Genomic DNA, 25859 nt, shown 5'->3' with positions numbered 1-25859 from the left:
AATACTTTCTATGCAAATAATATTCATTCGTAACGATAAAGTAATTAGTTTTCGAGATATTTGAAGTTAAAAATGAAAAGGCCATTTATTTTGATTAATGTATAGGAAATTTTCGTTTTTAGCTCCAAATATTTCGAAAACTAATGGCTTTATCGTTACGAATGAAGAGTATGTTATTTACATAGAAAGTATTGGAGAATAAAAAAATTGAACTAAAATATAAGTTCCGCCAGTGGCGTAGAATTTGGGAAGGGTCAACCATTCACGTTCCCCGTCGTACGTCTCTGGTAGTAGCCAGAAACGTTTGTTTAACATAATTTAGTAGGGTGTACAGTACCAGCACCACTTACCAAATTTCGTGTTGTTGTCCCATGCCTGTCAGGAAATATTCAAAAATAAATAAAATAAAAGTTTAAGTTTGACACCCTGTATTTCGGTTATTATCAACTTTTGTACTAAGGTAAGTTAGCTTAAATCGACTTATTTTAACCTCAGGAATCTAGGGTTAAGCTATGGCCCATTCTTTATCAAACACCCTGTATAGCTAGAATAACAGATGGGCGATGGACAAAGAGATTATTGAAATGAAGACCAAAGGAAGACAAGAAAATCGTCAGTCGGTCACCTACCCGATGGACTGACGATTTAAGAAGGCTAAATAAAAACTAGATGAGAGGAACGGGGTTGTAAATACGAGGAAGAGGCCTATGTTCAGCAGTGCACTTTTAGGCTGGATGATAATATTAAAGAGACCATTAATATCCAATTGTTCTGATATGGATGCCATTTGGAAGAGAAAGGTTGAGACCAGAGCTAGTGGCCTGTGGTCTGGTCGTTTTTGAAAAAATATAAAAAATAGTGTTTATATAGGTTTTTATTTGTTTTTAGATAGAACCACAATATCTACTTCTAACTAGAGACAATCCGGTTACACCTATTACTATGGAACTGAACGACTTTGATTACGAAGATTCACTAGATTTTGATCCCGAAAAAAATATTTATATTGTAACGCATGGGTATATGGAAGGAGGTACAATAAAATGGGTAAGTTTATTAAAAACCTAGCGATTCCTATACAGCTTTTTGTACTTGATCCCCTACTTCTCACTTGTCCAGGTCTCAATAGCTGGACACCTGGACACTGCACATAACCTGTTCAATGCTACCAATTTTCTATTTAACATCTGATTGGTTCTTTACTCATAACTATTGTTTTAGTTTTCTGAGTTGAGATTGTCATATTAAATTCTTTTGCTCTTATGATAAATTTGTGGAATATTCTTTGCAGACAACATATCTTCATCTTGGGTTATCAAAAATGCGTCGTCTGAGTAATATAGTATTTTACTTCTTTGTTTCCCATACTGTATCCTCTTCCTTTGTTGATACTTTTGATGATTTCATTCACGTTTAAATTGAAGAGCATAGAGGTCAATGAGTCCCCTGTCTTATTCCGCTGCCTATGTCTATAGCAGTGGTTTCCAACCCTTTTGTACCTGCGCCCCCCTTAAAAAAAATAAAATTGTTGCGCCCCCTTATTTTTTCTAACAATGTCTTTCACAAATACTCCACTCAATCTTGAAACATCTGCTTTAATGTGCTATCACTAGATAAGTCTATTATTATTTTTCTCATGATCATCTTTCAGTGCGTCACAGTTTTTCGATTTCTTTCTAACGCATTAAATTGTATGTGACAGAAAAAAAGGCACGTCGGTGATTACATTTCGTCGGTGACATTTATAACATTTATTCTCGTTATTCTAGTTGTCGATAGATGGCGCCATAATAAAAAAAAATATATTTTTTAATTAGATAATAATATTACAAATATAATCTGTATAATTTATAAGACTATACAAATCAAAGAAAATACCATTTTATAAATGTAAGAAACACATTTGATTTGTTTTTATTCCAAATTGAAAATAAAATGTGACAACTGTCAGATTTAACTAAAATGTCATGTTAGAATAAATGTCATAAATGTGTATTATAACGGACTTACCCTTTTTCCTATCATTTGTTACGCACTGAAAATGCACATGAAAAGGACAATATCATTTCCTGCTCTCCTGTCCTAAGGTCAAAATCATCATATTTTTCAATCACAAACAGGTTTCTAATCCTAATATTTGGACATGTAAGATGTACCTAATTTTAATAGTGAGAAACATGTCAAAGTTTTTATCTTTCAAACTTATTATCCACAGTTCCAATTTTTTCATAAATTCAGTAATCTTTCCAGGTCTTTATGCGTAACCGTATGCGTAATGAATTTGCGGCCCTTGCATTCATTGATTTAGAGTACTGAGTTTTTGAAAAATATCAACCAAATACGCGTTTTACAAGGAATTCCGTGTCATAAAACAAGTTTGCTTCATCTCTATTATTATCAGTAAGAAATATGGCAATCTCTTTTTTTAGCTCAAACACCCTTTGAAGCACTTCGGCACGAGAAAGCTAACGTGCCCTACATTAATATAGAAGTGATTTATATTCTGAGCCCATGTCATCACACAATTTTGCGAAAAGCCTTCCTCTTAATGGGCTATTTTTGATAAAATTTACAACTCATAATACATAACTTCAAATACTGTTAGTAAATCTTCATCCACATCTCTTAAAACAAGTGATTTTCTATGAATCATGGAAAGCGTCCAAACTGCACGAGAAGCCAGCCACCTTTCGAACTAGTGCCTGTAGATCAGCATTTTTTCCTGCCCCATAGATGGAGCTCCATCTGTGCATAGTCCAACATAGTTCTCCCAATATCATTTTTATTTAAAAATTATCAATGATATTAAAATTACTTCACTTGCTGTAGTATTGCTTTCAATAGGTTCACATAATAACATGTCTTCTCTAACATCAGTTTCCACAACGATCCTACATGTGTTATCAAGTGTGCCTCCTTAAGAACATCAGTAGCCTCATCTACTTGCAGCGCGAAAGACGATAGGTAGTTTTACTTTTTCTATCAATTGATCGCACAAGCATCTTCAGCTTCAGATATATCGGGTATTCGTCTTGCCACCGTATTATCTGGAAGTGGAATGATTATAAGTTGATTAGCATAATATGCTCATATTATGATTCACTGAGCATCGTAGCTATTATGTAATAGCTGCAGGTAGCATTAGATAGCAGATAGCAGGTAGGTTCATTTTTTGGACACCTATTCGACTTTTTTGGTTTGTATTCGAATTTGATATTTTGGAAACAGCTGCATGCCCCCCTGCAACAGTTTCGCGCCCCACAGGTTGGAAACCACTGGTCTATAGGTTCTGTAAGTTGTCCATATTTTCTGACTTTCATTTTGTTGTTTTGGTAGATGTTTTCAATAGTTTTTATGATATTTAGCGGAACTTCTCTATTATACAGAAGATAAATTACATATTTGAGTGGTACTCTGTAATTACACGTATATTTTTTTAGATTCATGAAATCGCAGATGCATTATTAGCCCAAGAAGATTGTAACATCATTATTATAGATTGGCAACGAGGCTCTGGACCGCCATACACTCAAGCTGTTGCAAATATAAGGTTGGTTGGAGCTATGACTGCATATCTGCTGGCGGATATTTCAAAATTTACCGGTGATCTCAAGCTAAATCATGTTCATGCGATAGGTCACTCTTTAGGAGCACATCTGTGTGGATACATAGGTTATACTTTACAAAAGGTAAGCTTTATAATGTGGTTGTAGTGACGTAGTTTTCACGCGATACGCGAAAGAATGCGTGTACCGAATTGGGCATCTTGTTTCTTTTTCTTGTCTCGTCTTCTATTGTCAGGTGAGACTTAGATAGTCAGAAGTAAATTGTTTTACTTTTAGCAGCATTGCGAAGCATTTTATAGCTGTGGATTTCTGACCATTTTCGAATATTACGCAGCCATGATATCTTTTTACGTCTTAGATCTCTCTTACCCTCTATCTTCCTTCAAGTACTAGTTGCTGAAAAGTATATCGTTCTCCTTGTAATATGTGCCATAAGAATGCAGCTTTCTTACTTTTTACATAATCAAAAAGTTCCCTATCCTGGAGACCCGCACTTCTTAATATTTCCTTATTTCTGACTCTTTCCTTCCATGATATTCTAAGCCTTCGGCGCAGGCGCCACATTTTAAAAACTTCAAGTTTGTTAACGGATGTGGTCTTTAACATCCATGCTTCCATTCCGTAGGAGATAGAGATCTGGCCAAACGTATCAATTTAGCATCTTGTATCTCAGGTTGAAATCCAATTTACGATCAATCAGAAATTTATGAAGTTTCAAAACAGCATTTCTGGCTTGTTATACTCTGTTCTTTATTTCAGTCTCGGGGTCCCAACTCTCGTTTAACACAGAACGCCAAGTATTTACATTTCCGGACTTTAGTTCCAAATTTTTTTAATAGTATGGACATCTATAATAATAGCCTATATGTTTCCTGCAGCCGATTTTGATGATATACATAGGTAGTTATAAACAAATGAAGATAAAAAAAAAACGGTAAATTTTTGCTTTAAGCATTTTAAACAAATTTGAGAGTAAAAAACTCATAAATCGTATAAAAATAAATAATAAATTTTGAGTTTTTCTAAATATTCATAACTTATGTAAAAATTAACTTAGAACCTTCTTATTCCACGGACTGCTGAGACTTCTGGTGCTTAAATTATACCCTAAATTTCAAAGCAATTGGTAAAATAGTTTAAAAGTTATTTAATTTGTTTATCCCAAATTCATTTTTTTTTGCAACACTATAAGTCAGAAAATGATAAAGTTCCAGTAATACCACAGATAATACTTTGGATAGTTTATGAAAGAAGAAGATTTACATTATTAATTTAATTAAAAAAAAAATGACAAAAAATAATTCTAAATACTGCAAAATTATTTTGCAAGAACATGTGAATTAAAAAGGGGGGGCTAACTTCGTCCCTAATTGTCCTAGGACAGTTGTTTTCCTTTCTAAATGTGTATAAAAATTCAGTCTTTCTAAATATCAGAAAGTAATTTTTCTACGGGTAACGGTTAAAAAGTTATTCAAATTGTTTATAAGTAAGCAAAAAATCGACATGTTTTGTAAATTGTCATTTTTTTTATTAAGTTAATAGTATAAATGTTCTTCTTTCACAAACTGTCCGAAGTATTACTGTGACCTCATAATTTTCTGACTTATAGTGTTGCAAAAAAATGAATTTGAGATAAACAAATTAAATAACTTTAAACTATTTTAACAATTGCTTTGAACAATTTAGGGTATGATTTAAGCACCAGAAGTCTCAACATTCTGTGTAACAAGAAGGTTTTAAGTTAATTTTTACATAAGTTATGGATATTTATAAAAACTGAAAATTTATGATTTATTTTGCAATTTTCTAAGCAACCCAATAAAAATAGACCTATTCAGTGAACGCCATATTGAAGTTTTTATACGATTTATGAGTTTCTTACTCTCAAATTTGTTTAAAATGCTTAACTTTTTGGCAATAGACGAAAAAAGCGAAAATTAACAGTTTTTTATCTTCATTTGTTTATAACTTATGTATATCATCAAAATCGGCTGCAGGAAACATATATGTTATTATTATAAATGTCCATACTATTCAAAAAATTTGGTTTCGGCCTGAAGAGGGATGTGTCACGAGAAAAATCTTATTTCTCTGGACTAATTGCTCGATTTCTTCTACTATAGATATTTTTTCTATCCATAGTCTTGTTTGTCCATATCCTTGACAATCTCTTCGGCTTCATCTCTTTCGCAAATGGAAGTCGTCTAGGCCGTTGTCTGATTGGCCGAGCGTCTCCGGTATTTATTTTATACGTTACTATGCTTGTTTTGTGCTTAGGCTTCTTATCGATAGCAAAAACATCTTGATACTCTATCAGAATTGACCTCACTTTTTTTGTTGGTTTATGATCAAGATCTTGGCATCTTTCAATGACCATCTCAACAAGCTCCTTTGGATACTTCGACTTCGATGATTTCTTATTGGTATTCATAGAGCAAATTGAAGACACGGGAACACACTGTCCGATCAAAGTTCCTCTACTCAACTTGATAGCAGTTTCCTTTAAATTCATAACTCCTACAGGGACGACATCTCGAACTCTCACCAAAGTTTTTGCCGTTATGAACTCAACATTGTCCACATCTTCGACCATCCTTAAACTTTCCTCTCGGCAGTGTTCATCAAGTCTGGTCATCAGAATTCTCTCACTATTACCGGGTATGGTTACGTCACATGTAGTTAGTAAGCGGATGACATCTTCTTTATCGTCATGAAGGCAACTCTTCATCATTAATCTTAAGAACTCCATTTTGAATATCCAATATTGCCCCCACTTTTCTTAGTACGTCCATCCCCAATATAAACTCTCGTGGAGATCTCGGCAATTAATACTTGATGTTTCATTGTGGTGTGGCCAAAGATACTGACATATTAGCCTCGCCATATGTATTAATTAGCTCACCAGTCGCTGTTCTAAGCTTTACTGTTGCAGGTGATAACCTAAGATGGCCTCGTACTACTTCTGGACGTGCTATAGTTCTTGTTGAACCTGTATCCACTAAAAGCGATATACATCTATTATTGATACCACCTTCGATGTATAAGTTGTGAATTCCACCGGAGGACGTAAGGTTGACAGTTACTATGGGGGCTCTAGTTCTCCAGGTCGGCAGTTGCCCCTTGGTGTCGGCCCGCTCTAGTTTTCTGACTGCTGTACGATATTCTACAATTACGACGAATGTGGCCTACTTCGCCGCAATTCCAACATCTAGGGTCGCGTCTCTCGCGTACTCTCCGTATCATTTCCTCCAGACGTTCATCGTTGTGTTCGTAACTTTCTTCAATGGTTCTTACTCTATGGTAGAAGTGAATTTTGACTGGCCGTCTCGTGTTACAATGCAATAGCAAGTGCTTCATCTAAAACTTTCGGTCTTGCTAGTCGTAAAGAATTCTGTAGTTCACTATCTTTCAACCCATTGACGAAGGTATCTATCGCAATTTCTTTTAAAACGCTGTCTGGCACCTCCGGATAAGCCAACCGCACCACACGAGCAACATCTGCTCAAATTCTTGCAGATTCTCACTTGCTCGTTGACTTCTACTTCACAGTTGTGCTTTGTATACTTGTTGTAGATGGGTATCTCCATAGCGTTTTTCTAGATGAGTGAACAAGGTCTGGTAACATTTTTCTTGACCCTTAGGAATTGACCTTAATATATCTGCAGCATCTAATCAAATTGTCAAAGATATATGGACCAAGAAGACTTTCCATCAAATAGTGGTAATTTAAATCTCATATGATGCGACGTTTCGTCTCTTAGACGTTTCGTCTCATCTTTTACTACAGAATCTAATGCTACTGAATTATCTGATGGTTGCACTTTTGTATCGGTTATCATGCTGTCTAATTGTTTGATCTTCTCTTCTAGCATTTCTTTATTGTCGTCTACACTTTTCTGTATCTTATCGAATGTTCTACAAACTTCTTTTAATTTCTCGTCGTTCTGTCTACAAACGTCTTGAATTACTTGAGAAACACTTTCAAATATCTCGTCGTCAATTTCTTTTCTAGAAGTTTCATCGATCTTTTGAGAAACACTTTCGAATTTTCTAGAAGTTTCATCAATCTTTTGAGAAACACTTTCGAATTTTCTAGAAGTTTCATCGATATTTTGAGAAACAGTGTTAAATTTCGATAAGATTGCTTGTTATGCTGACTGGAAGTGGAACGTCTCTGGGTCATCTCCATTCTTCTTGAGGATCTCCTCGAGTCGTGCTTTCAGAACTTTCTTGGACCCACTGGCATCTAATTCGTGCTCTTCTAATTGTTCACGAAGCTGTTTTACGGAAAGTTCTTCTAGCAACATCTTTGGTTAGCATACACGTACTTTTTAACTGTTCTTTTAAAAGTTATTCTCAAGAATTCTAGACTTCTCCACCTCTAATTATTGCGTGATCTTCCATATACCGCACGTTTTTCTTCACCGATTCCACGTATATCGTGCTATCGCCAGAATGTTCTCGAGACGGAACCGTTTGGAGCTGTTACTTGCTGTCGGTGATTCATTATTTTATTACAATATTTACGTTGTAGGGCTAACGAAATGCGGCTGTAAATTTGTCGGACAAGAGATTGACAATATTTATTAATTAAATAATATATAAGTACCTTAAATTGAAAATTAAGGGTTTTGTAATAACAAAACTACCGCGCTAGAGTGACATCTTGCGGGTGTCGGACTCTACGATTTTGTTATTACAAAACTTTTAATAAAGATTAACAGATAATACTTGGTCCTGCCCGATCTTACACTGCCTGCGTTATTCTATCATCTCTCTATCTTCTGCCATCCACTCATTCTTGGTAGCTGATTTATTTTGAAGAACAAAAGTATTGCTCAGATCATCAAATTATTCTTTTAAGACTTTTTCATGACTTTTCATTATCATCCAGAGTTGCCATATCAGAGAACCGATTGTTTATTTGGAACATATGTACTGATTGTTTCGTAATATGGAATAATTAGAAAAAACAATTTGTATTTTAGATATTGGTTTTGTTTCTCTAAAATATTATTTATTTTATAGGAATTCCAACTTACGCTAGGAAGGATCACTGGTATGGACCCTGCAGAACCTCATTTTTCGAAAGCTAAACCTCCAGTACGACTTGATAGATCTGCTGCTCATTACGTCGATATTATACATACCGATGCAACTCAGTTCATTAGAGGTGGACTAGGAATTGTTGAAAGTATTGGACATGTTGATTACTATCCAAATGGCGGCAATGATCAGCCTGGTTGTACCAAGGGAGTTTTTCAATATATTAGGGACTTCAATGGAAGCGTTTTTAATGGTAAGTCTCAGAAGACTTAAAAAACTGCCTTTAAAGAGCATTCTTCAAAACATAATGTATTATTAGATACTGTTCTGATTAATATTTCTAACTAATCGGCATTTTTAGAAATGGAATGAAGATTAATTTAGACTTAGAATTTGGAAAAACTTTCATATTTTCATTGCTTAAATTTTTTAAATTAGGTAATTGTTTAAAAACTCAACTTGTATTATACAGTTTTTACCAAACCCTTCTTTCAGTGACCTGTGTTGAATCCCCCCCCCCCACTTGCAAAAATTTAAAAAAAAATAGCGCTGATTTATGAGGTATTTATGAGCTTTCATATTCCGCAAGTTAAAAATTTTGAGCTCATTACACTGAGTAGGAATTTAATATTTTAGTGGTGTGGGGGGCTGAATCAGCCCCCCTTACTGCTTAAAAATAGGGATATTGAATCGATCTTTGCGGCAGAATTACGAGCTATTTATGAGCTCTCGAAGTGATATAGTTTCGATTTTTGAGCTCATCCCCTTCACCCCCAAACAACCCTTTAATTGATTTAACTTAAGAGAAATATGCTAAGAAAAATTAAAATATATCGTATCGTAGATATAATTCGTATTGCTTATATATCCTAAGAATAAACTCTTAAATTATGCACTTTTCAATTATTGAACTACAACCCCTTCGCAAGAAAACTGTCCCATCTTCCCGGCTTAAGAGAGAGTTGTACTTAAAATGTATTAAATTCATTATTTGGCGACTACATATCGTTTAATAATTTATGAGCGCGCAAACTACGCGCATTTCAGTCAGCTCTATTTGATTTTTAATTTTTGCAAGTGGGGGGGGGCAGCTTAACACGGGTCTTTCAGTGCGTCATAGTTCATCTAATTCTCTCTAACGCATTAAATTGCAAGTGGCACAAAAAACGTAAGTCCGTGATTATTATATGTAGAACTCATAAAATTTTGTATTCGTTGACGGTAGTTGCATACTTTCACAATGTCAAGGGGTAAAATTACAATTGTCATTCTAGGTTAGTAGTACCTAGACATTTAGTTTAACTATATTATCGTCACAGCTTGCATACATATACCTATATAAAAAGGTAATTAGCGTTAATTACTTCTTAAGTTCGTTATCAAAATATATTTACACTCTATATATCGGACTTTCATAAATCTCGGATCGATGTCACGATATTTGATACATGAATAAATTACACTAAACGACGATCGGCTGGATCAGGAAAGGCATTTATTTATTAACACGAAATGGATATATAATGAGAGAAAATCTAGCTTAACTCGCGAGAGGGTAAGACTTGTAAGGATCTCGGTCAGCTCGCGTAGTTTAGGATGGGGTTGTGACTCGTCACATTCGCTCAGCTCGCCAAGATGACGGGGTTCGGAATATGGTCGGGATACGTTTAACTCACCTATTATGCCTGCTTCTTTATTCTCCGTTCAGCACACAGAGAATAATCAAATGGTTTTCCGTTCCATCTTTTATACTGTCATAGACGGTATAAAAACACGTTTTGCTTAATAAATTGGCGTAATATACATAGACTATATTATCGTCACAGCTTACATACTTAAATATAAATATTCTGACAATTTTCAGATAAGAGTAAATAATGTCATGCAATGATTTGCGACATTCTTAAATTCCTATATGACACATTGAAAGAAGGGTTTGGTATAAACGTAAATTGTATGTACCTATTAAATGGAGGCGAATATAATTTGTTTGGATAATCGTAAACTGATTAATAGAAATTATAAAATCCACATAGTTTAAAATTATCTTACAAAATTATTTATAAGTTATTTTCGTAATTTTTCATGATAACGTCACCTAATACTATAAAAAAAACTATGTTTTTATCATAGTTCAGTTATCCAAAAGTTATTAATTTAAGTTTTATCGTTCAAATAGAAATATTTACCTAATGATAATCATTGAAAAGAATATATTGTGAAGGTTCTAGACTGAAATTGATAATTTTGTGGATATCGTTGAAAATTGTAGACAGCAGCATACACATGAGGTATTAGATATGTATACAGTGATGAGCGCGCTAATAACGGCAAAATAACGCAAAAGACGGAAAACATAATATTAAGTTGTGGGATAAAAAGCAGAGATAGCAGAGCAAGATAAAACAGAATAGCTATAGACAGAGACAGTTTCGCCATGTTAATCGCCAACGTCAAGGGGACTTGATAGGGCACGTTAAGAAGAAGGGATAAAAAGAGATGAAACTAGTAGAGGTGGGAAATTTAGCGATAGAAACCTATAAATTTACATATGAAAGCAGTTTATGTTTGTTTTCGATCCAGAGGTGGTTCATCATCGCCAGACAGCTGTTTCTGTCTCTAGACGTCTTCAGTGGGGCTACATGAACATTTTTGAATCGAAAAGAAAACAAACTGCGTATTTAAGTAGAATTATAAAAAATAGTTTTATAATCCACCTTAGCACGCTGTAGCGACATCTCTTAAAGAAAAATAGAAAAGCCTGGATGCAAAATTTATTAAAAATAAACAATAATTTAAATCTGAAAACTTTTCGTAGAACTAATTTCTGGTAACATCCATAATCTCTGACTTTTACAATTTATAAGACAAGAGACAACAAATGAAGAAGGCGAAAAGGACTCTACAATATGCAGTCACATTCCGCTTCACCCGTTTAGGAAAATGTCCGAAATATACACTCATCGGCACAAAATTCCGCCACATAAAATTTTTGATTAAGTTTGAAAATTTATAACTTTATTATTTGCACTCCGATTTTCAAGATTCTTGCATCAGTTTGTAGGCATGTACATGTTTTCATGTCGTTTGTTATTATTCCGGTAACAAAAATTTTTTGCTTAGATGGCATTATACGGGAGTGAATGGAAGTGTTACATTTTCTCCTAATTTTAAAAAATTTTGTGGAAAAATTGGAGGGCTGATTTTGTTTCATACTCCTTTTGTATTATCCTGGATGTATCCCTAAGATTTTGTTTTTGAATTATCCGAATATCTCTTTTCTTTTAAAAGCTGTAAATAAAAACAGTGCTTTGAACCTTTACTTAATTAAAAATATCAAACGCACTAAAATTAACAACACAAAACAAAATTAACAACAAAACAAAACAACTCAATAGCGGATATGTCCACCTCTCGCAGCAACGACTGCTCGCAATCAGTTTTTCATCGAATAAAGATGTGTTATCCTTGCCTGGGAAATAGCCCGATATTCCTCTACCAAGTCCATAACTGTACCAAATTTTCTGGAGGCCTAGGAGACCGTGAATAGGTATTTTTTAAATTCATTCCATAAATGCTCGATATGATTGAGACCTGGGCTGCATGCGGGCCATTCTAACCTTATCAATCCAATCTATGTTTATGAGTCAAACAGTCTTTTTATTTACAAAAAAATTGTACAGCTCTTACAAGAAAAGAGATATTCGGATAATTCAAATAGCAAAATCTTAGGAATATCTCTAGGATAATACAAAAGGAGTATGTAACAAAATCAGCCCTCCAATTTCTCCACAGAATTTTTTAAAGTTAGGAGAAAATACAATGCTTACATTCACCCCCGTATGATGCCATCTAAGCAAAAAATTGTTGTTACCGAAATAATAACAAGCGACACCAAAACATGTACCTATAAACTGATGCAAGAATCTTGAAAATCGGAGTACAAATAATAAAGTTTTAAATTGTCAAACTTATTCAAAAATTTTGGGTGGCGGAATTTTGTGCCTGTGAGTGTAGTAACTAGTACTCACAATCTTCTTTATTGTATCACTGATTAATAATAAATTATATTAAAATTTATAATACAAATAAATAAATAAATTAAATTTATTTCTAGGTGTTAAGAAATATTTGGGATGTAACCATGTAAGAAGTCATGAGTTTTTCTTGGAAAGTATAACAGCAAGCCCAAAATGCAAATTTTTGACAGTTTCATGCCCGAGTTTTCAAGTAAGTGATTGAAAACTGTAATTTTTTTATTTTTCGTTGAAAATAATAGAATTTTCACTTCTTGCTATTTATTTCAAAATTATCCTAATTATTTATTTATTTATTAACGGAAGAACCCCTTTTTACTATTCAATCTCAAATATAAATAATATAAAGAATCCTAAACTAAGTAGGTAGGTACCTATATGTGTCAAACAATAATCAAAACAATAAATAGTGACATCATATAAATAATTGTATCATAAAAATGAATGTATTGAAAACAAAAATATGGAATCTATAAACCAATTAAATGAAAGCTTTAATTATTTAAAGATTAAAGAATCCATTGGTAAGTCGGAAGAGACGTGCTACTGGACAATAAAAACCATAGGTAGTACTGGAACAGTACTAACAAAATAGTATATGGAACATCAAACAAGCAAGAATTTCTGGCAACCCCATTAGGTGTTTTAAAAGAGAACAGCTCTAGCAGGATATGGCAACAAATCTGTCCAGATAACACGTTAAGGTGTATTGAGTCTGACATTATCCTGCGATTTTCCAGGATATAAGGCTTAAGGTATTATTACACTTTAGAAGACCAAAAATAAATATTTTTTTCGCGATTGAGAGTAAAATTTCATAATACTGCGCGCATGCGCACACAGACAGTATGGCGTTTAGTTGCTAAATCTTTCAAGTTATGTATAAATCAGCGCAAGAAAAGGTGTGAAAAGAATATATTAGTGTTTTTAGTAAATATATTTATTAAAATTTTTGTGTCTTTGGATTTGTCTTCCTCAGGAGTAAGATGAGTATTATTAAAACATTTTATTGTATATTTAATATACTTCACCTTGTCTGTTTGTTACCGTGAATTGTCATTAGGTACGTCCGAACCGATACAGACACAGTCCTCGTAGCGTATTTGGTATAGCATTCGGCTAAAGATCGAGAGGTCTTGAGTTCGAATCCGGAGCAATCCTATACCTTTTTTATTTTTTTTAAAGCGGTAAGCACAAAATTAGTTTGGTGTTTAAAAAAAATAAAACAAACTGTTTAAAGTATATTTATTTTTAAGAAATCATATAATAGAAGTATAACTTCTTACGTGCGTACAAAGTACACACACATTGTTTTTTTTTCTCAGAACCTTTAATAAAAATGAACATAAAACTATTTACATATTAATATCTAACTCTTAAGGAGTACTTAGTTTTTTCTTTTATGCACGTACACTAATATTATAGAGGACGCAAAAGTCGAGGCCTCGAAAAATGATGGCGGACAGTTAATCTCAGGATTGGGATATCTGAAACAAAAAAATCGTACTGCATTTGAAAGGTTTCCTACGTGATAATTTACCACAATTTGACCAAAAAATAAAAAATAAATATTTTTTAACCATGAAAAACTGAAAGAAAACGGGCGATTTTTTCACAAAATTTTTTCAAATTTTCGTAAAATCTTTGTTTTTTGCGGAATTTTTCACCAACGGTGGTAAATTGTCACGTAAGAAACCTTCCTTTTTCAAATGCCGTACAATCTTTTTGTTTTAGAGGTCCCAATCCTGAGATTAACAACTGTCCGCCGTCGGAACTATTATTTTTCGAGGCCTCGACTTTGGCTCCCTCTACAATATTAGTGTACGGGCATAAATGAAAGAAGATATATTTTTTGTATTCTCTAAGAGTTAGATGTTAATATGTAAAAAGTTTTATGTTAATTTTTAATAAAGTTTCTGAGAGAAAAAATCTTGAAAAAATGCTTATTTTTGGTCTTCTAAAGTGTACTAGTACCTTAAGTAGAACGGAGACCATACATTAGAGGCATACTGTAAAATGGAGCTAACCTTACTGCTAACAATATTGTAAAATTGAGTATTGTACCCCTTTTCGCCCCGGATTCCCCTCTACAGTCCTTTTTTGAAAGTGGTATTTACAAAAAAAACATAATTATAGGCGGCTATGTTATTACATGATTTTTATTTTCTGTTTGAATTATTTTTAAAGGATTTTACAAGTGGAAAATGTTTTGGATGTGGCTCCAATAGAGAAAACTGCATTCCATTTGGTTTTCATGGGCGGAAACACTACGAACTACACTTCGCTGATAGATGGAAACACACTAGTAGGATTCAGTATTTAATTACAGGAGAAAGCGATCCTTTTTGTAGTAAGTGAAATATTTCCTTTATTAAGTTTTGCAATAAACATTTGTTTTCATTTTTAAACAAGGGCGCACAATTCATATGCATGCGTGTCGTATGTCATAATATTTTTGTTAACCTTGCGATATACGCTATGAGCTCGTAGGTAGAGGGGATAATTAAAAATTCGCGAGCGCCAGTAGTGACAAGTCTGTAAGCTTTTACTGGAAATTTGACATAAATGTCAAAGTGATTAATTTAAAACATTGAAATTAAAAACATTAAGAGGAAACAGTAGCGATCAACAGGTAGCAAAAACGCGTTCCAAGATTGCGGCTGTAATTTTGAATATTATTTCGAAATATTTGGCACACGTATTCGTAATATAATAAAGAATGGCGGTACAGAGCCCAATTTGAAAAATATATTAATATGTGGAAATTACTCTGTAATTAAATACAATATTAAAAAAACGAGTCTGTACCGCCATTAAGAAGAACAAAAAAATACACTTTCTTCAAATAAACGTTTTTATTCGATGCCTAGATTTTAATTATCATTTTGGAACTACATACTAAAATTTTTTATTTCATTGGTAGTTCGAAAATGACACAAAATCTAGGCATCGGATAAAAAAGTTTATTTGAAGAAAGTGTATTTTTTTGTTCTTAATGGCGGTACAGGCTCGTTTTCTTAATATTGTATTTAATTACAGAGTAATTTCCACATATTAATACATTTTTCAAATTGGGCTCTGTACCGCCATTCTTTATTATATTACGAATAAGTGTGACAAATATCTTGAAAAAATATTCAAAACTACAGCCGCAATCTAAGAACGCGTTTTCGCTACCTGTTGATCGCTACTGTTTCCTCTTAATAGGAAATAATATTAGTTGGTCAAAGCTGTGGTGTATATTTTTACCTTAAATATACTTACGTTTTAAATACTAAATTTAAATTTTTTTAATACTTCGTAATATGTAATTATAAATTAACCTGAGCGCCATCTACACGATAATTGTGAAAGTATCCGAAGTAACAAATTAATATTTCATTAATAGAACGTTAAAATGATTAGCAAAATCTTTAAAAAATCGATTACAATTTAATTACTTTTTTGCGTTGTAAATATTAAGCGATAACAATTAAATAATAAATTTAAAAATTATCGGTGAAAGTTGCATTAGTAATCCGCTAGGAGCGACACCAGCGAAGCTCAGAGCGTATAAGCAGTTTCGTAAAACAGACAGTTGTCCCAGTAACGCCCCACTGTATCATATGTATAACGTTTGTTGATGTAAAAGAAGGGAGTGCGAGATTTGACACACTTAATAATAAACTCGATACATGTAAATCGCGATGCATGATCAATTAAGTACTAGGTGCGGCATAGATGTGTATACTTATTTTCTATACCAGCTACTCCAGTTAAGGACTAATCCCCGAGATCCAGCATATTATTTTCAATACCTTTCAAACGAGAAATCACTTGCCATAAGGTCCCCTTTAAAATTATCGCTCAAAGTGTTTCTGTAATGTCATCTGTCACTATTACGTCACCTATTGTGACTATTTGAAAAGCCTGCTTCTGTTTATTTCCTCTCTCCTGCTCTCTCCAAATTTCACCATTATAAGCATAACTGTCCAAAAGATACGAGGGGGAGGAAACGTTATGTATAGTTTATTTTCATTGAAAAAATATCATGTTAAAGTCGATTCGCTAATCTGAGACACAATTGTCTAGTGATGTTGGTAATTTTTTTTGGAAGTTAGGTTGCTAGACGTAACTGTAAATTACAACACAAATAAACATACCTGCTCATAGCCAATATTATTAATAGTAAACAGACATAAATAACATAAACCTTCCACCAATCAATAATTATTTATTTACACCATTAGGTACAATGTATTGATAACAAATGAGAAAATTATTTATTTTTTAAAATTAAAATGTTTTACAGTTTAGTATGCACTCTCACTATTTCCAATAATTCTTCCTTTTTTAATGAAAGATTAAGTTGATTTGAGCAGTTAAAATAGTGTGAGGTAGGAATTTTTTTGTTGTATGTTTCCTATTCCGAATGTTTCAAAATGAATCTCGGCTGAGCGAATTCAGTATAACTATTACCTATATATTTAATGGAGATAAACTGCAATTAAAAATATATTCAAAAGAAGATCTGATTTAAAAGTAAACTAAAATTGTAACAATATTTCATTACCTACTCGACAACAATTAGTACATTCTTTAACGGTAAAATATTACAAAACCTCTAAATTTTAAAGAACCGCTTGGATTGACATGAAATTTGGCATACACATAGCTAACAAGTAAAAGAAAAAAGTGATATTGTGCCGATATGTGCTTTTGCCCCGGGGGTGCTTTTCACCCCCTCTTGGGGTTGAAAAAGTATTCGTCCAAAGTAAGTCCGGAAATTGATAAACTGAATAATTTTAAGTATCTTTTGTTCTATAGAGTTTTTTCACTATAGGCTATTGATTATCTATTATAGAAAGGAACTACAACGTTAACGGGGTTTTTATTGTTTAATATAGTCAATGGACCTCTAGATATGAAAAAACCGCGGAGTGCTACCATCTAAAGGGGTGCGTTTTTGAGAAAGGGGTGAATTAGTCCCTAGGCACGGGGCGAATTAGGGTGAGTTCTATGCACTTTTGGTGCAAACACGTCTACAGGAAAATTGTTCCAGGTTAAATTTACTATTGAAATATTACATTTCAAGGTGAAAACTATTTTGTTTTGCAAAAATATATTCAAAAGAAAAGCAAGGAAACAACACGAAAGATAGCAATTTTGTTTTTGGTCCAATAACTTTTAACCATGAGGATATAGGTATAGGCATTGCTTTACAGAAAAAAAACTTCCCTCCTTCCTCTTTAAAATGATGTTTCGTAGAAGTCTGTATAATTTATAGTTTCCAAAATATGGTTTTTCAAACTTCGATACTCACAGCGATTTTGACCCATTTTCCTTGTTGCTTCGCAAACATTATTCTGTAACTTTTTTCTACGCAGCTTTAGGTATATGTAATGACATTTATTAGGAAGAAAAGTTAATTACCTTTAAAATGGTCTATTGTAGAAGGCTGTATGACCTTTTTTAAGCAGGATATGGTTTTTGAAAATTGTATACTTTTAATGATTTTTGATATATTTTTCGATTATTTTTAAATTTCTCATTATAACTTTTTTATTGTATATTTAGGTATATACACTGTGCAATGAAAAAGAAAGCCTATTTTCTTTACTTTAAAATGGTGTATTGTAAGAAATTCTAGGACTATGTTTAAACAAGATATGCGTTCTCAAAATGTGACATATACACATGCCACAGGTCCCAGTAAGCTGGAACCATATGCGAACTTTTTTATTATTAACTTTATGAAAAAATTATTCCTTATAAAATGCTCTGCATAATCTAAAACCTCAGATGCAATCATCAGATATCAAATTTTATCAATATTGTACGAGGTATGTTAAAAAATATGAAGTTCGCTCAAGAGTGAAGTACCTTTATATTTCACAATATCGAAAAATGTTATTAAGAAAAGTTATTTGGAATTAAAAATTATGTTATAATATGCAGCTATATTCTTTTAATTGAAAAAATAAAAACATTAAAATTTTTCTCAAATTACGGATACTTTTGGATATCCTACGGATATCTTATTTAAACATAGTCCTAGAATTTTTTGCAATACACCAGTTTAAAGAAAAGAAAATAAGCTTTGTTTATCGCACAATGTATATATTTAAATGTACAAGAAAAAAAGTCATAAGAAGAAATTTAAACAATAATATCAAAAATCATCAAAAGTATAAAACCTTGAAAAAGCATAACTTGCTTAAAAATAGTAGCACAACCTTATACAATAGACCATTTTAAAGGTAATTGACTTCTATTTCTACTAAATGTACCATTACATATACCTAGAAATGCGTAGAAAAAAGTTACAGAACAATGTTTGCGAAATAATGGGGAAAATGGCCCTAAAAATGCTGTGAGCGGTGAAATTTTAAAAATCCTATTTCGGAAAATATAAATCTTAGTGACTTCTACTGAACGTTATTTTAAAGAGAAAGGACTGAAGTTATTTTTCGCTGAAGCAATACCTATATCTATATCCATGAGGAAAAAAGTTATGGGGCAAAAAACAAAATTGCTTTCTTTGGTGTTTTTGTCTTGCTTTTCTTTTGAATATATTTTTGTGAAAAAAAAATATTTTTGACTCTAAAATATGATATTTCGATAGATAATTTAACCTGGAATAATTTTCCTGTAGACGTGTTTGTACCAAAAGTCCATAGAACTCACCCTAATTCACCCTGGGTCTAGGGACTAAGTCGCCCCTTTCTCAAAAACGCACCTATTTAAATGGTAGCACTCCGCGGGTTTTTCAAATATAGAGGTCCATTGACTATATGAGACAATAAAATCCCATTAACGTTGTAGTTCCTTTTAGCTCTCTTATTTTGAACATAATCAATAGCCTACTAAGTCAATACTTTTCAAGTTATTTGCTAGTGAATATGTTCACTTTTTCAACAAAATAACCACGCTTTTAGACGGTTTTTTGCAAATAACTCAAATAGTAAGTATTTTGTCGAAAAAACATTCTTAGCAAAATATAGCCTGTAAAAATTTTTAAAAAATGGTGTATATATCACGTTTCTATACCTAGTAGAAGCAGAGTTATAGCTAATTAAAAATAGGTTCATATTCGTCAAATTCCAAAGGGAATAATTTAACGTGAAATAACCAAAAATGAAGCACATTTCGGGGAAAACACATTACAACTTATTTAAAGTGTATAAAAAAAGCTTCATTTTTGTTTTTTTTTTAAATTCTAGCATCAAAAGTAAACAAGTTACGCTGAAAATAAAGTTGGTCCCTTTTTTTTTTGGTAAAAAAATCGGGAAAATCACTCCCTAATTAGTATCTCAAATGAACTTAATCGTTACGACTTCACAAGTTTATTGACTCGTGTATGTATTGTTTATATGATCTGTAAGTTTCCTCGGTTCAAAGCCCTTATTTTTGAAATGGGTGTACTTAAAAGGGGTTGAACGAGTCACTGATCACGAATGTATGCAACTTTAGAAACACCAAATCAATTTTTGTCTAACAGAAAAACAAGAAAATACATGATATTCAGAAAAGCAATGCTGACTTTTTTGTTTTTCGAGATTTTTGGTATTTCTTAAATTTTTTAAGTTATTTTGAAAAAAGCATATTTTTCAAAAATAAAATTTTTAAAAATTTTACTTTAAAACCAAATTTTTTCCAAAATAAGCATTTTGTATCGATGAAACTTACAGATCATATAAACACAACATAAGTAAAATAATTTGTGGAGCGGTAACGATTAATTTCATTTAAGTTGCTAATTAGGGGTTGGTCTTCCCAATTTTTTTTGCCAAAACAATAGGGACCAACTTTATTTTGAGCGTAACTTGCTTAAATTTAATACTAGAAACTTTTATAAAAACAGAAATAAAGATTTTTTAGACACTTTAAAAAAGTTATAATGGGTTTTCCCCAAAAAGTGCTTAATTTTTTGGATATTTCACTTCGAAGTATTCTATTTGAAATTTGGTGAATATGAATCTATTTTTTATTGGCTATAACTCTGGTTTTACGAGGTCCAGAGACCTAACGCATATACCATTTTTTTACTTTTTTACAGGCTATATTTTTGCTAAGAACGTATTTTTCGACAAAATACTTACTTTTTGAGTTTTGTTTGCGAAAAACCGTCTAAAAATGTAATTATTTTGTTGAAAAATGAACATATTCACTCGCAAATAACTCGAAAAGTGTTGACTTGGCGAAAAAGCTCTATAGAACAAAAGTTACTTAAAATTAGTCAGTTTATCCATTTCCGGACTTATTTTGGACTTATATTTTTCACCCCCAAGAGGGGTGAAAGTCACCCCCAGGGCAAAAGCACACATCGGCACAATATCACTTTTTTTCTTTGACATGTAAGCTATGCGCATGCCAAATTTCATATCAATCCAAGCGGTTCTTTAAAATTCAGAGCAAAAACCGTGAAAGAATGAACTAAATACATACGCTATTTTTTTAAGCGGAGCTTCTATTTTCTTAATATATTTCTTAAATAATTCATATTGTCAAATTGACGTATATTTCTGTCATTAGAGAAAATGGGATTTCGCAAATGTTGTGTTATAAATTGTAAAAATTATACGTTGCTCCTCAATATTAATATGATATGCAATTATTAAAGTGAATTTCATTAATTGTATTTTGCTTGTAGTACTGCATTTTATTAATTAGTTTTATTTACTACATATACCTACAATGTTTACCTTTTAATAACATAACCTCAAACTTACTTTTCTTCTTATTCTTTTTGGACTATGGACTTGACAATTATCCAGTAACCAGGATTAATATAATTGTCCATCTAATTAAAAGTGCTAAAAATGTTGCTGAGCTATGAAACGAGGTGTCGCTCTTCCGAACTTGCACGGTCCCAATAGGGCTTTTCATTCACAGTCATTTGTTTCGAGCTTCTGTCATATGTCGTATAATCCGTTAATACATATTATACACATAGATTATTCAACATATGACAGGAGCTCGAAACAAATGACAATCGATGAAAAGCCCTATACTGGCGTTGTATTAATTTTTCTCTTTAGTAAAATTAAAATGCTGAGACGATCGTCACAAAAGTGGCGTCACGATATAGTGAGAAGAGTCCACACAAGCTACGAGGGGAGTCCGTTATAGTTTTTCAATTTTATTGAAATCTATAAGAAGGATATTAACTATACAGCGGTTTTGTGTACGTTCGCATGTATAAAAAATTGTAACGAAAAAAAAAACACAGTTTAGCCCTTTTGCTGCGGATGACGTCGAAAGACGTCATTCGCTTCTTAAGTCACAGGCGGATGACATCTTTCGACGCCATCGGCACGGGCACATAACTTACTTTTGTATATCGTCAGCCTCAAGTGAACGACGTCTTTCGAGTCATCCGCAGCGAAAGGGTTGTAATATTACAGCAATTTTCTAGAACTTTTCGACTAATTAATACTTAAATCTTTTTAGGGCATCACTACCGATTAACAGTCCAAGTGTCAAATTCTAACTACAGCCGTACACACGGTGGAGAAATCGGCCAACTTATATTCACCATGCATAGTACAAGTGACGGAAGAGGACACAAAACCGAACCCATTGGCTTCATTAGTGGTTTCCACGAACCAGGAGGCTTATACACAGGGGTTGTTGCTACTAATTCAGTTCCCCATATGAAAGCCATCGAGATAGAATGGAAGTATAACAGTAGTTTGTTCAATCCTTTAACTTGGAGGATTTTAACAACGCCGAAGATATATTTAAAAAAGATAACTGTGGATGCTCTAGAAATATCTCAAAGGTAAATATATTTATTTTAATAAGTGTATTTGTTTGTAAATATTGTCGCTGTATATTGGACAAAATAATATAAACGATATATTGTTTGAAAAACCTTAGTAACACGAGAAAAAATATATACTTCCGGTTGTTACAGCAAATTGCTCTCTACCTTGAGCTGTTCTTAGTATCGAATGTGTATCCATGCCTGTCCATTCTCTAACATTCTTCAGCCATGAGCATTTTCTTCTTCCTGGAACTTTTTTTTCTCCCACTTCCCTTCCATTATGAGTCGTAGAAAGTAGTATTTTTCTCCTCTGTAAATATGTTCTAGATAATTTGTTTTTTCTGTTTTTAACAATATTTAGGAGTTTTTTCGTGATCCCCATTCTTCTCAGCACCTCGTTGTTGGTCACTTGCTCTGTAAAAGAGATCTTCAGCATCCTTCGAAAAGCTTCTATACGCTACATACTTGTAATTCCAAGAGTCTGTGTTTCCACTCCGTAAAGCAATTTAAAATAAATGAATGTTTTTACAATTCGGTATCGGATGCTTAACGATAAGCTAGAGTTTATTAGGATTTTTTAATTATTTGAAAAGCGAACCTATACTAAAATCACAATAGAGGCACTAGAAATAAATAAATCAAGACACGTTGAATGTTCGAAGAGCACTCCCAAATCATAATTTACAATTTATATACATAGTAAATCCCAAATCATGATTTACAAAGTTTATACATTGTAAAATGATTCAGAAGTGCTCCTCGTAACATTCAACGTGTCTTGATTTGTTTATTTCTAGTGCATCTTTATTGTGATTTTAGTATAGAGTGGGTACATACTCTATTATACGAGCACGTATTTCGACCTCGTGATCAAGATTGTTTGTTAGTGGACCAAGATACTGGAATTTTTGTACGGATTCTATATGTTTTTTTTTATAGATACGGATATTAATGTTGTCATTTGGGCCACGTTTACACCCATTACTTTTGTCTTATTTGTGTTTAATTTAGCCCCAAGCTATCTCCCTCTCTAGGTATAACATTCAAAAGTCGTTGCAAATCCTCAGCACTGTCCGCAATAATGACGGTGTCGTCTGCGTATCTTAAGCTGTTTACGTATTCTCCGTTGATTTTTATTCCTTCTTCAATATTTTCGAGGTTATTTTGAAAAATATTTTCGGAATATATATTAAATAATAGAGGAGAAAGTACACAGCCCTGAGGATCTCTCTTTTTATTGACATTTCTGCCGTTTTGATCGACGCGATTTGATCCCAATATAAAGTCTTAATAAGGGCCACAGAGTTATGGTCTATACCATGTTGTGTTAGAGTTTCTCTTGAGCCTGAGTTCTCTTCTGCAAATTCACCAAATAGATTATTTTCATTTCTCTATTTCTTCTCTGTCACCTTATACTTATTATAAATATTTTATGTACATTAAAAAAATTGAAGGCACTCGTGGGAGTGCCGACAGAAGTGAAAACTTCTTATAGTATATAAATTACGAGATCAATGCTTTTTCCTTATCAAAAAAGAAGTGCTATACCTATATCATATACGCGATGCCTATGCCCTATGCTATTTATGAATACATACACATAATCTATATACGTACAAAATTTATTTCAGCGAAGTGATGACGGTCGCAAATTCAATAGTTTTTCCCCATCCAAGAAGTGCACAACATCCCTAAAGAAATTTACAATTCAAAAATTTATTTCGTCGAAGCGATGACGGTCGCTAATTTAATACTTTTCCCCATCCAAAAAGTGCACAACGTCCCTAAAAAAAATTTTCACTTCAAATATTTATTTCGTCGAAGCGATGAAGGTCGCTAATTTAATATTTTCCCCATCCAAAAAGTGCACAACATCCCTCAAGAAGTTTTCACTTCAAAAATGTATTTCATCGAAGCGATGACGATTGCTAATTTAATACTTTTTTCCATCCAAAAAGAGCACAACGTCCCTAAAGAAGTTTTCACTTCAAATGTTTATTTCGTCGAAGCGATGACGGTCGCTAATTTAGCACTTTTTCCCATTCAAAAAGTGCACAACGTCCATAAAGAAGTTTTCTCTTCAAAAATTTATTTCGTCGAAGTGATGACGGTCGCTAATTTAATAAATTTTCCCCATCCAAAAAGTGCACAACGTCCCTAAAGAAGTTTTTACTTCAAAAATTTATTTCGCCGAAGCGATGACGTTCGCTAATTCAATAATTTTTCCCCATCTAAAAAGTGCACAACGTCCCTAAAAAAATTTTCACTTCAAAAAATTATTTCTTCGAAGCGATGACGGTCTCAATGACGGTCGCCAATTTAATACTTTTTCCCATCCAAAAAGTGCACAACGTCCCTAAAGAAGTTTTCACTTTAATACATATACTTTACATATTTACATATACAAAATTTATTTCACCGAAGAGATGACGGTCGCAAAATAAATCCTTTTTCTCCATCAAAAAATAGGTTTTACATTATTTATTTTAAATTTAAATACTTCTATACAATTTATGTATAGATACACATAATATACATAGATATGTACAAAATTTATTTCGCCGAAGAGATGACGGTCGCGAAATAAATCCTTTTTCCCCATCCAAAAATAGGTTTTACATTATTTATTTTAAATTTAAATACTTCTATATAATTTATGTATAGATACACATAATATATATAGATACGTACAAAATTTATTTCGCCGAAGAGATGACGGTCGCGATGACGGTCGCGAATTCAATGCTTTTTCCCCTATCCAAAAATCGCACAACGTCCCTAAAGAAGTTTTCACTTCAAAAATTATTAACTATAGAGATAAATAAATGCTATTTTTTTACTTTTTTCAGCATCACGGTTTGCCCAAAGAATAACATGCCTCTTGCAAATGGTATACCGCAACTGATGATACCGTCCTACTGTTAATAATAAACGTTTGATTTATCATTCATACTGACCACTTACATTTGTTACTTTTTTCATTTGTCGTTTTCATTATTTATTTTTAATTGTAAGCATGCACTATCAATGCAAAATAGAAATATAGTTTTTTAGCTGTTGTTTTCTTTATAGACTTACTCGTTCTACTTTAGCTTCGCTAGAAAAATGATGTATAAATAACAATTAACAACATTAATTAAGAAAATCATTAAACACAATAAAATACCGGAAGAATGGAGAATGAGCGAACTAACTCTACTATTCAAAAAACGAGATTAAAACAGCCAGAAAACTACAGAGGTTGCTTACTACTGTTAAATACTACCCTAAACCTTACAACTAAAATTTTACAAGAGCTAATGAATCAAAGGATAAGTTTAGCAGATGATCAACAGGGTTTTCGTACTGGAAGATCATGTACAGATGCAATATTAGTCATAAAGCAAATTACTGAGAAATCACTAGAGTATAATAGACCAGCATTTCTATGTCTGATTGACTTGAAGAAAGCATTTGACAGAG

General features: G+C 32.7%; 1 protein-coding gene across 2 annotated transcripts in view; it reads left to right on the top strand.

Moving 5' to 3' along the window:
- Window positions 1–25450, top strand: part of LOC114330509 (pancreatic triacylglycerol lipase) — a 36721-nt gene extending 11271 nt beyond the window's left edge. For both annotated transcript variants that reach the window (XM_028279853.2, XM_028279852.2), the window contains exons 3-9: window positions 889–1047; window positions 3441–3689; window positions 8595–8865; window positions 12730–12842; window positions 14837–14999; window positions 22082–22412; window positions 25247–25450. In XM_028279853.2, coding sequence (XP_028135654.1) covers window positions 889–1047; window positions 3441–3689; window positions 8595–8865; window positions 12730–12842; window positions 14837–14999; window positions 22082–22412; window positions 25247–25322 — 1362 coding nt within the window. In that variant the 3' untranslated portion in view covers window positions 25323–25450. The remainder of the gene's footprint in view (window positions 1–888; window positions 1048–3440; window positions 3690–8594; window positions 8866–12729; window positions 12843–14836; window positions 15000–22081; window positions 22413–25246) is intronic.
- Window positions 25451–25859: the final 409 nt, after the last annotated feature.

This window comes from Diabrotica virgifera, chromosome 2 (genome assembly GCF_917563875.1).
Source record: "Diabrotica virgifera virgifera chromosome 2, PGI_DIABVI_V3a".
NCBI classification, from domain to species: Eukaryota; Metazoa; Arthropoda; class Insecta; order Coleoptera; family Chrysomelidae; genus Diabrotica; species Diabrotica virgifera.
Note: the sequence above shows the minus strand (reverse complement) of the source record. Positions and strands in the feature narration are given on the sequence as shown.